The following is a 14,609-nucleotide window of genomic DNA, read 5'->3' as shown; positions in this document are numbered from 1 at the left end:
AACAATGTCATCACCCCGCCTCTCGACCCGATAACCCCGCGACCCTCTCCGTGACGTCACTTAACAACAACAACAACAACAACAACAACAGACGACCGGCTCCGGATCGAGCTGCAGAAGCTGCGGACGCTCGTCGCTTTTATAAGGCCAGATCTTGGATTTGTCCATTTCCCTTTTGTTGCATCATCCGTGTCGTCGTCTTCGTTTTTCTGTATTTCTGTGGCAGAGTTACAGCCCCCTATAGGCCTGGCATAGGTACTGCGTTGTGTGGATGCTGGTTAAAAAAAAAAAGAAAGAAAGGAAAGGATAGCTTTGGCTCGTGTGGACAGGAGCGTTTTTGGGAAGTTCCACCAAGGAAGCCATTTTCAAAAAGCTGCTCAAAGCACTGTTGTGTAAATAGAATTGATTCGTCGTTGTGCAATTGTGTGTGTGTGTGTGTGTGTGTGTGTGTGTGTGTGTGTGTGTGTGTGTGTGTGTGTGTGTGTGTGTGTGTGTGTGTGTGTGTGTGTGTGTGCTTGATGGACTGCTGGCCTGTCCAGGTTGAACCCTGCCATCACATTGTCCCTGATATTCGACAGTATTTGTACCTCAGCAGCACAAACAATCACAGTCAGACTGCCGACGTGACCGAGCCTCAGCTCTGGTATGATGATAAATTTAGCCGTCGTTTATCGCGCCGTCCATCTGTACCAGGCTGCTCTGTGGGAAACGTACGCTCTGTCTGTGACTTTATTTTTGCCCCAATGCTTTCTCGCTGGTGTCATTCCTGTTAGCAAGTGAAACGCTACGGCCCGTTGAAGATAAGAATTCTCTCTGACAGCATGTACCCGACCTGGATGGGAAAAACACCCCTACCCCGGGCCTCCGGTGAACCTGCCGTGGATTCATTCCTGCCTCTGGGAATGCTCGTCTATCTCCACATCAGAGTATTTTCTTTTGGTACATTCTATGCCGTCTCACGGCGAGAGATAATGGCATCGCCAGCGGGCCGATAGCGGCACCTCTTCCTACATTTTTGGAAGATTTAAAACGTTGAGCCGAGTGTCGGGACGGAACCTGTTTTCTTCCCACCATGAAGTCACAGTGTCACTGCACGAGTGGATCAAGGTGTTCTGAGATTCAAGGTCTGTTTTCACAACAATGGCGCTCGGAGCCACTGATGGCACAACTTTTGAGGTAGAACTTTTTAAAAACACCACAGTCGTACTAAATAGTTTTTTTCTGCACATGCTCACTCGATGGACAATCTGAACAATGTTTCCACCATTGTGTCACGACTCCCTGTCCATATTCTCCTGGGAATTGGTGCTTTTATTTTGATAGTCACCGTGATAACCATCCAACTTGGTCATTGGTCCACATGTCGGTGTACGAACATCGTCAATGTTTAGAGCTGATTGTTTACAAAAACAAACAGCCCCCACTAGTGGTCCAACACGTCAACTACATTGTTTTCAGTTTTTCTGCGGTTGCCGTGTAAACGGGTATCGTTTTCAGAACAATGTCGTGTAAACGTGAACGTTTTTGGAAACAAAAAAAATGCAAAACAACAATGTAAACAAAGGCCTTCGACTTAGAAATGGTATATATCAGGAAAACCCTTCAAAAAAAAATAACATTAATAAAACAAGATATTTTATTATATAAACAACTGGAAATACTTATTTTCGCTTATGATTAATAATCCCTATAAAACAGAAATTAATACAGTACATTTATGTTTGACATTTGCTTTGATGCAGTGGCTGGAGGTGATGTACGACGTCTTCTTCTTTTGGGTTCAACGGCAGTTTGCATCCATAAAGTTGCATTACCGCCATCTGCTGGTTCCAGCTTGTCCATACCCTTCCCACCGCTCGAAAGAGAGAAACGACATACGACATATGTTTGTTGTTCTAATATGTTTTGGTTTAGCCTGGATTTGGCCTTTTTGTATGTTCATATTTTTTATTAAAATTAAATAAAGATTTGATCACAAAAAAAAAAAAAACAAGTATGTTTCAAATGCAGCAACATTTGCTATAATCCCATTTTGAATAGTTCGCCTGTTGAAGCACATTTGATGATTAAAAAAAAATAAAATTCAATGTATTTTTCTCGAAAAATAAAATAAAATCATTTGATCCCAAATGTGAGCACACTTGTTGCATCGTGTCCAAGGTGATATTTTCCACCTTATATTTTCCTTCCCATCCCAGTTTTGTGGTTGTAGTTGACACTGCTGGCTCTTTTCATCTGGTACACCACCTTCGCTGCTTCGTCAGAGAGAGTCTGCACAGGGTGAATACAGTTGTTTCAACAGTACAATCTTTAAACTATCATACATTTTTGTGATGAAAATGCTTAATTTTTTATCGTATAACTCAAAAACGGAACACCAACAAGAAAAAGAAGACAAAGGAACAGACTGATGGCTTAAATACACCGGAAAACCTGATGAGACACACCAGAGGACGCACAGAACGCACAACGATGGAATAAAAACACTGAACACAGGCGAGATAAACAGGAAACATGAAAACCAAGCAAGGCTTAAAACACAATGACAACGTGTCAAAAATCATCAGAATAACAACGGATTCCTTCATTTAATACCTGGGATTCAGTGTTGATGTCCTCACAGATTATCGTCATGGTGTCCATCCAGTTACTGTAGATGCTCTCTTCTGTTTCAATTGGCCTCAATTTACTGAAATGCAAAAAGTACTGTAAATATTTTACTAAAACCTAAGAGTTCAAGCTAAATCTAACCTTCAATCTATAATAATCATGTAGATTTGGGAAATGGTTCTCTATTTGGTGATGGTCCCCAGACTGGCGCCATCCGAGAAAATCTTGAGTCCTCACAATGTAGTGTAAACCAAAATATGTGTGTAGATTAACTAATACTGATATACATTTGTTCCCCGGTTTGATAAAACAAATGAAAATAGGATGTGCTATTTTTTTTTTTTAATCAAACCCAGAACCACTATGATACCTGTAAAACTTCATTTGGACAAGTTTAAAAAAAAATATTATCTCTAAATTGTATTAATAGTATGAACATTTTAAAAAAGCCATTACTCTACTAGGTATTCAAATCAGGCGAGTTAACATTTAGCATAATTTTATATCTTACTTTTGTTAATTATCATACATTTGATTTTTACCCGTTTCACAAGTATACTGGTAAAGTTAAAGTCTCAACATCATTGTTCTCCACTCGTACCCGACTTCTTCGAGGAGGTCTTGCCGTGCCTTCAGTTGTCTTTGTGCTTCCTGCACTCGTCCGTTCATGGTTAAACTCGCACAGAGCTGAGCGCAGTGAACGCCGAGTACCGCCATGTTGAGTCGGCTGGCAAGAATCTGACTGGAGATAGAAAAAGTACAAGGTGAATATTAATTACCGTAATGTCTGGACTATACATGGATTTTTTTTGTTGTTGCTTTGATGGTCATGTGACTTAAATTAAGTGTAACTTCAAAACGTTATATCTGATTTTGTTCCTCCTTCTGATGCATTTTGTTTTTTAAGTATTTGACAAATGCTGTGTCTATTTGGAACAATATATTTTTTTATGGATTCTGTATGAACACAGTGACACAGACTTCAGATATACTTCAAATGACCATGAGACGGATTGATGGAAACTATAGACTGATGACTGAAATACAGATGGATGATTTTTTGCTCATGAATTCTAATCCCGTGTGGTTTACAATCCAGATTATACAGTATTTTGTATTAATCTATTCCAGTAATTATGGTATGTAGACAAACATACTGTATATTCTGGCATAGTCCAGTGGAGACAGTATGTATTTGCATGACTGCAGACGAATACACACTGTATATTCTGTATATCCTGAATACACAGTGTGAGACGAATACATATGTATATTTTGGACTATTCCAGAATATGCAGTATGTATTTGTCTACATACCATATATTCTGGAATCGACAAATACATAATGTATAATCAGGACTGTAAACCGCACATGAATATTATTTGTATCTATCAGAAAATCTTCCATCTGTACTTCAATCATCAATATATTGTATATATATATTCAACTGTTTGCAGACAAATACATACCGTTTAACATGGAATAGTCCAGAATATCTAGACAATTCCTTGTATGTATCAAAAACATTATAGTTTTAAAGATTAGCTGTCAGAAAAATACATTACATTTGGAAAAGTCCAGAATATATACACTTTTTTACATAGAGAGAGAGAGAGAGAGAGAGAGAGAGAGAGAGAGAGAGAGAGAGAGAGAGACTTGTATAAAAAAAAAGTTCTAGTTTTAAAGCTCTGCAGTCACACAGATGCATACTGTATATTCTGAACTTTTCCAGAATATACGGTATGTATTTGTCTACATACTATATATTCTGGACTAGACAAATACATAAGGTATAATCCGGACTGTGAACAGCACACAAGTATATTTCATATCTATCTGAAAATCATCTGTCTGTACTGCAGTCATCAATATATTGTATATATTCAACTGATTGCAGATAAATACATACGGTATATTCTTGATATATATATATAATGATATATATAACTAAAATGTTTTGTGTATATATATATATATATATATATATATATATATATATATATATATATATATATTTATATATATATATATTTACACAAAACATTTTAGTTCTAAAGCTTTTCTGTCAGACAAATACACACTGTATATTTTGAAATAGTCCAGGATATACAGACTTATATATATTCATGCAAATAGAAGTCTCGGTTTTAAAGCTCTGCAGTCAGACAAATACGTATGATATATTCCGAACTATTCCAGAATATACGGTAAGTATTCATTCGAAAGCAGAACTGCGTTGTTACCTGCTGGTCGTCACGGGCCGCTGCTCGGTCACGACTCGAGTCACGCTTTGTTGGTCTCTGGTCTTGAAGCTCAGCTGCAGCTGGAAGGGAAGTACGTCCCTCTGAAGGAACTCTGAAGGAAAAACACGGCGTATTTCTACTTTATCTTCCGGGTCAAAAACACGTTGCTGTCGCTCGGACACCGCGGGACTCTCACCGTCCATAAACTCTGGCTTCACAGCAAACTGGAAGGTGATTTCAAGCCCGCTGGTCACGTTCCCGATCTCTCGTTCCAATCTGTGACTGTTCTCATCCTCGTGTGGAAAATATCTGCGATAAAAGTAGTGAGGTAACAGACAGGAGGGCTTTGCAGTAACTAGTTTTACGTCGGAAACGAGTGTTGCTGGTGCCACTCACACTCCCTCGGCGGAGACGACGGTTGCTTTGACCCCCGTTGCCAGGACGTTGTCGACGGAGATGGACTGGATCTCCGTGGCAACCGTGCCGATGCTGACGATGTTCACCTGAGGGGAACCAACGGGAACCAGCTTTAGAGAATTATTGCAATCAGCAGAATCGACACAGATCAAGTTGGAGGAAGTTAGAGAAGCTTCTGGATCCCGAGCATGTTGTCGAAACCGGGCCAAACTTTCAAAACTTTATTGATTTTTTCTTTTTTTTGATGTTTTGAAGTTTTTTACTGGTGTTTTGTGGAAAAGTTCTGATTGTGAGGTGACCTTTCTGGTGATTCTGGAAACACTTCACAATGTTCTGGAGACAATTTCTTTTATTTTGGAGAGCATGTTTTGGAAAATGTTCCTGACGTTTTGGAGTCTCAATTAAAAATGTGAAATATTTTTATTTCTCGAGTTGTTTTTAATAAATAAAGGGATGAAACCTCCACATGTCGGTGAGCCTTTACATCTCTGACATGGTTTCTGAAGCCTTGCTGGAGTGTGAGGTGATGTGCGAGCCTCACTCTTCCCCCGGTGGTGTCGGCCAGCCTCCCGATGTCCGCCAAGCGACAGTCGGTTCCCTCGAAACTCATCACGGATATTATGACCCTGAAAATAACGGGCAGGCTGAGTCGGAACGCCGAGGCTCTAAATCAGAGCACATGTGGCTCTTTGGCGCCTCCGGTGGCTCAGTGAAGCTTCAGCAACGTTATCGGAACGTTAACGTGTGTGTGTGTGTGTGTGTGTGTGTGTGTGTGTGTGGGGGGGTGTGTGTGTGTGTGTGTGTGTCCTCACCCTCTCTCCACGGCCTGCAGGGCCAGCTGTCTGTAGAAGTAGGGGATGAGGGGGGGGTGAGACGGGGTCTGTTCCATCTCACCCAGCCCGATGTTAGCTTTCCCGTCAGTGCACAAAATCACCTGCAACACACACACACACACACACACACACACACACACACACACACACACACACACACACACACACACACACACACACACACACACACACACACAGGTAGTGTTAGTCCATAAAAGACTCGCAAAAATAAAAATAAAAGTCAACAAAGCACATTTGAATCCAGAATCGTGTGTAAAGATTCTTTCAATATTGTAAAAGTAATTCCACGTTTTTAATAGGAAATGCAAAAGTTTTGCCCGGCGCCACTGACAACGCCACATTTTGAAAACACCCCGGTCCATCTCTGTGGAAACGTGCAACTTTTTGGAAACGCTTTGAGGCTATAAAAGCAACCTTTTTAATGTCAGTGTCAGTTTTAATAACAATCCAACTTGGTCGTCTGGCCACTAGAATGTCGATGTACCAATATTGTTTCCACCGTTTTGATGTGTTCGGTTTCATTACAAAAACAAACAACGGCTCCAACTAGTGGCCCAACACGCCAACTACATTGTTTCCGTGTACTCACTTTGGATCCCGGGTATCTGGACGCCATGGCGACCGAGGCCAACGCCGCCGGGCCCAGAGCCGTGGCTCCGTGTTCCCGGAGCCTGGAAAGAACCAAAATACCAGAAGTCAGCGTGAGGTCTGAGCGGCGGGGGGTAGAGTGGGGGAGGGGCGGGGGGGGGGGGGGGTTCTGTCTGCGCCGCCTCACTCCGAGACCCTCTGGGTCAGGTGGGGGTATGTCTCGGCGATGCAGTGTGGGACGCTGTAGGACACGCTCTGCTGCCATATATGGTCGTAGTCCACCAAGGCCCAGTCCCGGAGGGTCAGGGGGGTCCGGGTCCCGTCGCCGTACAAAACCACCTGAGAGACGAGACGGAGGACAGAGGAGGGGAGACGACACTCTGTGGACCGGGTACGCATGTTTATTTACACTTGAATATATATATGTACATATATATATTCCTGTTCATTATGCAGTGTAGTGCTCATAATCTTTGTTTATTCTGTTAATGTTTGTATGTTGAAGTATATATCTTTAGTTACTTTTTATGCAAATTGTTGTACAGTTAATGTTTTGGTTTTCAGGGGATATCGTGTCTATTTCTACGTTAAAGTATATTTTTGGACTTTGAATATATAATTTTATTGTTTAATATAAGATTATTCAGCTGGTTCATGTGTAATTTATTTTTTAATTGAACTTTTGTGATTTAAAATTTTTTTTTGTAGTGTGTGTATATACGTGTGTGTGTATATATGTGTGTGTATATATATATATATATATATATATATATATATATATATATACATACATTTTTTGTATATAGTTTGTAGTGTGTGTATATGTGTGTATGTATGTATGTATGTATGTATGTATGTATGTATGTATGTATGTATGTATGTATGTATGTATGTATGTATACATATACACACACACACACACACACACACACACACACACACACACACACACACACACACACACACACACACACATATATATATATGTATGTATATATGTATAGTTTACAGTGTGAATATTGTGTATGTATACATTTAGTGTGTAGATTTGTATATGTACATATATACACAGGTCTAGATGTGTGTATAAACATATGTGTGTGTATATATATGTGTATACATAGTATACATAGCTCCTAAAACGTGCTGCCTGGTTTAGTTTTGAAAGAAATGGCAGGAAATAGTAAAATGAATGATGAAGGTTTCTTCTTCTACCTCGTCATTAAAAGTGACCAGGGCCACTCTCCTGTGAGGAGTCTGCTGCAGCATGCCCTCCAGCGCCCTCTGCAGGGCGTCCTGCACTCCCTGTCAGAAGATAGAAAAAGCTCCACGGTTTTCGTTCCAGTGGATTTGAATTCATCCGTTTCTACTCGTGAATAATCAACAACATCTCACCTCCAGTCTGGACATGTAGACCGTGGCGCCGCCGCCTGATGTTACCTGGAGGAAAGACCAAGGTAAGACGTTTTCTTTAATTCAAACTTCATAGAAGCAATAAAAGATCTCGAAAAGAGCCTAAAACCTCGAAGTCTTCCTGGTTTCTGCATGTTTAACCGTCAAAATCTCACTTCAAACAACACAAATATGGAAAATTTGTTCAGACTGTCAGAGGGGAAATAACAGAAAAATATACTGAAATGTCGTTTTTTGTTTTTCCACATGGGTTGAAAGAAATTGACATTAAAGCAGAGGCGGGGGAATCCCCTTCACTTTCCTCCCTGATGCTGCAAAACCAATGCTCGAACCGGGATTCGAACCAGGGTCCCTCCCGTTCAGAGTTCAGAATAGCCCCTCAGGAAGTTCATTTGGAATACCGTATTTTCTGGACTATGCAGTGGGTCGTTACAGTGACATCTAGTGGTCTCAGAGTGTAAGCCCCAGTTTCTTAGGCTCCGTTTACACGACAACGTTTCGAAGCAAAATGCATCGATTTTGTGTTGTCATTTCAAAAAGTTTCGCATTTATACGGCAACGTCTTCCAAGAAGACGGGAGTCGGGGCATTTTCAAAAAGTTGCATTTCCCCCCGTGTCAATAGAGATGGAGTCCAAGCGTTTTCGAAAAGTTGTTTTACCCCATTTCTATGAAGACGGAGCATTTTCAGAAAGTTACGTCCCCCGTTTCCATGGAGAATGCATTTTCAAAAAGTTGCGTTTCCCCTATTTCCATGGAGAAGGAGTCGGAGCATTTTGAAAAAAGTTGCGTTTCCCCCAGTTCCATGGAGATGGAGTAAGAGCGTTTTAAACTTTTTTTTTGTCTTTTACCCCGTTTCCATTGAGGTGGAGCATTTTGACAAAGTTGTCTTCCCACATTTCCATGTAGTCGGAGCATTTTCCCAAAAAATTGCATTTCCCCCTTTTCTAAGTACACGGAGTCGGAGCATTTCAAAAAAGTGCGTTGTCCCTCGTTTCCATGGAAACGCAGTTGGAGCGTTTTCAAAACGTTGCGTTTCCCCCATTCATATGGAGTCGGGGTCATTTTCAAAAAGTCCCACCTTGGTGGCCATTTTCAAAAAGTTGCGTTTTCAGTAGCTCAGAGTCATGTAAACAACAGACGTATAGTCCAGAGAATACGGTAATCATCAGTGAAGGTGAGCGAGCTGCACCTCCGCTGTGACGCTCATGCTGCCAGAGACGTCCACGCAGAAAACCACCATCGTGTCCTCCAGGTTCTGGTAGTCGTCCACGCTCTGCGTCGGCAGGTACAGGTCGTCGCCGCCGCCGCCGCGCCGCCACCGGCCCCACGCTTGGGTGGCGCTGTCGTCCACGCCGTTCGTCCACCCGCAGAACTCGCACCGCCACACCTGAGCAGCAGAGGGCCTTGTTTTGTTTGACGGTTGAAGAACGGCGGAGGGACGGAAATGTTACCCGCTCACGTTTCCCAGGACGGCGCTCAGGCTGGACAGCGCGGCGCGGCACTTCCCGCAGAGCACCGGGCTCCCGGACGTCTCCACGCCGCCGCCGTCGCCGCCAACGACGACCAGCTTCCCGACGCCGATCGAGACGACGTTGACGTTGACGCTCAAACCGCTTCCTGTCTCCAGCTTGTCGCCTGGAGGAAGACGAGAAAGGACAGGAAGTGGGCGAAGGGACACGAGGGAGGAGGGGGTGGAGGAGGAATGGAACTCACGTCGTGGCGGAACGGGTGGAGGGAGGGAGAGCGAGGGAGGAAGAGGAGGAAGAAGGGAGAGCGAGGGAGGAAGAGGAGGGACGGACGAAGGCCGCGGCGTCTTCAGGCGGCGAGGAGGCAGCGGCGGAGGATTCCCTCCTGCAAAGACAAGAGAACTTGAGGCCGCTCGGTTTGCGTTTACGATTTTTCTCTCCGCTGATCGAATTCGCGTTTTTAAAACGGCGTAAAGAAAAAAACGTTTGACGATCAACTCAAATATTTTGTTTTCCGCAAGAATCCAATGGGCGAGGACAAATCTCACACACACAAAAATACTGAGGGACACACACACACACACTCATATATGCACACAAATACACTCTTGCATGCATTCACACATACAAACATGCTCACACACACACACACACACACATACACATACACACGCACGCAAAAACACGCAAGCCCAAAAACACACAAAAATACAAGCACACGTATGCACAAACATACGTTCACATACACAAAAACGTGCAAGTAAAAAAAACACGCACACACAAACCAAAAAACATACACACACACAAAAACACGCACAAACATGCTCACACAGACACATACATACACACGCACTCAAAAACAGGCAAGCCCAAAAACACACAAAAATACAAGCACGCGTATGCACAGACATACGTTCACACACACACACACAAACGTGTTCACACACACAAAACATGCAAGCAAAAAAAACACGCACACACAGACCAAAAAACACGCACACACACAAAAACATGCTCACACACACACAAACGTACGCACACACACAATCATGCTCACGCACACACATACATACACACACACGCACTCAAAAACACGTTAGCCCAAAAACACACAAAAATACAAGCACACGTATGCACAAACATACGTTCACACACACACACACACACACACACACACACACACACACACACACACACACACACACACACAAAAAACATGCAAGCAAATAAAACATGCACACACAGACCAAGAAACACGCACACACACAAAAACACGCACAAACATGCTCACACACGCACAAACACACAAACGTACGCACACACACAAACATGCTCACACACACACACACACATACATACACACGCACGCAAAAACACGTTAGCCCAAAAACACACAAAAATACAAGCACAGGTATGTACAAACATACGTTCACACACACACACGTACACACAAATGTGTTCACTCACACAAAAACATGCAAGCAAAAAAAACACGCACACACAGACCAAAAAACACGCACACACACAAAAACACGCACTATCATGCTCACACACGCACAAACACACAAACGTACGCACACACACAAACATGCTCACACACACACACACATACATACACACGCACGCAAAAACACGTTAGCCCAAAAACACACAAAAATACAAGCACAGGTATGTACAAACATACGTTCACACACACACGTACACACAAATGTGTTCACTCACACAAAAACATGCAAGCAAAAAAAACACGCACACACAGACCAAAAAACACGCACACACACAAAAACACGCACTATCATGCTCACACACGCACAAAAACCCAAACGTACACACACACACAAACATGCTCACACACACACACACGCACTCAAAAAAACGTTAGCCCAAAAACACACAAAAATACAAGCACACGTATGCACAAACATACGTTCACACACACACATACACACAAACATGTTCACTCACACAAAAACATGCAAGCAAAAAAAACACACACACACAGACCAAAAAACACGCACACACACAAAAACACGCACAAACATGCTCACACACGCACAAACATGCTCACACACACACACATACATACACACGCACTCAAAAACAGGCAAGCCCAAAAACACACAAAAATACAAGCACACGTATGCACAAACATACGTTCACACACACACACACACACACACACACACACACACACACACACACACACACACACACACACACACACACACATACACACAAACGTGTTCACTCACACAAAAACATGCAAGCAAAAAAAACACGCACACACACAAAAACACGCACAAACATGCTCACACACACACAAAAAAACAAACATACGCACACACAGACCAAAACACACACACGTGTTTTCCTGTTATTCCTCCAGAGACTTTGGTCTCGTTATAGAAAAGCGACTTTTCCAACTGAAATGTTTTTGTGAAAACGTTTGGTTGTTTTTACCGTCGTGTCGTTGGAGAGCAGCTCGGAGGGAATCCCCCCTTCAACCTCTATCAGAAATACATTTCATCCCTCTTACATCCTAAGGATGATTTTAAAATAGACATTTTAAGTTTGACCCTCCATTTATCCGAAGGCTGCAGAGGTCAAACATCAAGGTGGAAAATCATCCACTTTTATTTTTTTGCCAACTCAGCAAAAAAAGGACAAAATTAATTTTAAGTACACTAAACATGTTTTTTTGCAAAAAAGAAAAATTAGGCAATTATTCTACAAAAAAGATAAAACATGTTACATCTGCTAATTCATAAAGATTAAAAATATTCTTCTTAGTCTTATGTGTTAAAACAAAAGGCAAACATCGGCAAAAATATTTAAATTATGTATCAGATTTTAAAAACAGTTTGACGTAAAACGGTTCCAGCGACAGATTGAAGGTTGAGGAAGAATCAGATTAGGATGAAGACACTGATTGTTTTTAACTCCAGATGTGAAAAGAAGCAGAAACAGACTCACCGACTCCGTCAGGCCTCCAGTTACACACAACGTGGCTGCAGGCGAACTCCATCTGGAACACAGCAAAGTACACACACCCCCAAGTACTCTGCTCCAGTTACTCTAATCCAGTTAGAAGTGCACGTAATCTGAAGTCTGCATGTAATCCTGCGTGAAGTAGATTTAATCCAGTTTTATTTGTAACCAGAGCCCAGATTAACAAAGATTTCTTCCACTTAAACAATATGCGGGATGTCAAAACGAGCTGAATCAGCCGTGTGATAATCTCAGATTAACTTCCTGGCAGAGCCTCTTATTTTTCTGTTTAACGTGTCGACGAAGAAAAAAACCCAGAGAAACATTAGTTTCCTGTTTGACAGCTGTGGGAGGAGAGGAGCTCCTTTATTAACTACTGGCAGGAAGTGAGCGTACAACGGTGGAGGGAGATGCTCTATAATCTGGATGTTAGAGGAGGAAGATGCTCTATAATCTGGATGTTATTGGAGGGAGTTGCTCTATAATCTGGATGTTGGAGGAGGAAATGCTCTATGATCTGGATGTTATTGGAGGGAGATGCTCTATAATCTGGATGTTAGGGGAGGAAAATGCTCTATAATCTGGACGTTAGAGTAGGGTGCTCTATAATCTGGATGTTAGAGGAGGAAGATGCTCTATAATCTGGATGTTCGAGGAAGAAAATGCTCTATAATCTGGGCGTTCGAGGAAGGTGCTCTATAATCTGGACATTATAGTAAGATGCTCTATAATCTGGATGTTAGGAGGGAGATGCTCTACAATATCCATCTATCTGTCTATCTATCTCTTTACCTCTCTAGCTCTCTAACTCTATCTCTCTAACTCTATCTAGCTCTCTAACTCTATCTATCTCTCTAACTCTATCTCTCTAACTCTATCTCGGTCACTCTATCTCTGTAACTCTATCTATCTCTCTAACGCTCTATCTCTCTAACTCTATCTCTGTAACTCTATCTAGCTCTATCTCACCACGAACAGCACAGAACCAATAAATCGAAGCAGAAGGCGTTTCACTGTCAAAACTTCAGATTAAGAATCAAACTACAGGAAGTCGCAGAGCAGCGGAACTGAATTGACTGAAGGTGTCTGATTTAATCCCAACAAAATAAAGCGCTTTACCTTTGTTCGGACCTTTCTCAGTGTGTGTGTGTGTGTGTGTGAAGTGTGTGAAGTGTGAAGCCGCTCACTCTGACAGGCTGTTGGAAACACTGTGGGTTTGTGTTGAAGCGTAGGCGGGTTCAAAGTCTGAGCGGCTGCCAGGAAGTGGCTGACGGGTTTTGTACAGAGGAAAAAAAAAAGAAAAAGTACCCAGAAGAGATGAAGAGATGTACTTTACCCTTTCACCGTGAGATTATATCTCCCACATGTCCTAAAAACACAGATTATTTGGTTTGATCCTCCAACAAAGTAAGATCATATGATAATACTGTGAAATACACTTTTTATACCAACATGAATAAACGGACTTTATCTATTCCCAAACATATTGGAAAACAATTACTTTTATTTACATTATACAAGAAGAACGAGGTATTTAATCCACGTGATTACAAAATATTTTATCTTTATTTGAGATCTAATCATCAAAAGGCATCACAAGGAGGGGAACTGGCCGGGGGCCCAAACTGAGAGGCCCCAAGCTGGGATAATCCCCCCTTAGAACGGCACATCGTCGTCAGGTGTGACCTTCATCAGTGTCCACCTACTGGGTCCAGGGTCAGGTACCTGAACCATTTCATGGTAACTGAATCTACCGAACAGGGTCCAGGATCAGGTACCTGAACCATTTCATGGTAACTGAATCTACCGAACAGGTCCAGGATCAGGTACCTGAACCATTTCCCAGTGCCGAATCCCTCCATCGAGTCCAGAATTGAGTCCAGGATCAGGTACCTGAACCATTTTCTGGTAACTGAATCTACCGAACAGGGTCCAGGATCAGGTACCTGAACCATTTCATGGTAACTGAATCTACCGAACAGGTCCAGGGTCAGGTACCTGAACCATTTTCTGGAGATGAATCCCCCC

At 42.2% G+C, this 14,609-nt stretch overlaps 1 protein-coding gene across 1 annotated transcript; it reads right to left on the bottom strand.

Moving 5' to 3' along the window:
- Positions 1 to 1,615: 1,615 nt before the first annotated feature.
- Positions 1,616 to 13,750, bottom strand: LOC308123831 (circularly permutated Ras protein 1). The gene is made up of 17 exons (XM_080486528.1): positions 13,701 to 13,750; positions 12,567 to 12,618; positions 9,841 to 9,978; positions 9,587 to 9,762; positions 9,317 to 9,514; positions 8,109 to 8,153; positions 7,929 to 8,018; positions 6,901 to 7,052; positions 6,715 to 6,796; positions 6,084 to 6,205; positions 5,813 to 5,897; positions 5,251 to 5,357; positions 5,051 to 5,163; positions 4,855 to 4,966; positions 3,212 to 3,352; positions 2,596 to 2,689; positions 1,616 to 2,271 (listed from the first exon to the last, which is right to left on the bottom strand). The coding sequence occupies exons 2-17, from the start codon at positions 12,616 to 12,618 to the stop codon at positions 2,176 to 2,178; spliced, it is 1,803 nt and encodes a 600-aa protein (XP_080342654.1). The 5' UTR covers positions 13,701 to 13,750; the 3' UTR covers positions 1,616 to 2,175.
- Between the last annotated feature and the right edge of the window lie 859 nt (positions 13,751 to 14,609).

Source organism: Lipophrys pholis (genome assembly GCF_963383615.2).
Source record: "Lipophrys pholis genome assembly, chromosome: 18".
Taxonomy (NCBI): Eukaryota; Metazoa; Chordata; class Actinopteri; order Blenniiformes; family Blenniidae; genus Lipophrys; species Lipophrys pholis.
The sequence above is the reverse complement of the archived record's forward strand: the minus strand, read 5'-3'. Positions and strand labels throughout refer to the sequence as shown.

Bases quoted from the DNA above. Each gene is read 5' to 3' on its own strand.
- LOC308123831 (XM_080486528.1), bottom strand. From the start codon at position 12,618: ATGGAGTTCGCCTGCAGCCACGTTGTGTGTAACTGGAGGCCTGACGGA. The intron at 5,898-6,083 runs GTGAGGACACAC...CGTTATTTTCAG, and splicing joins CTGCAGGCCGTGGAGAGAGG to GGTCATAATATCCGTGATGA. The intron at 2,690-3,211 runs GTACGAGTGGAG...TTTGCATTTCAG, and splicing joins GACCTCCTCGAAGAAGTCGG to TAAATTGAGGCCAATTGAAA.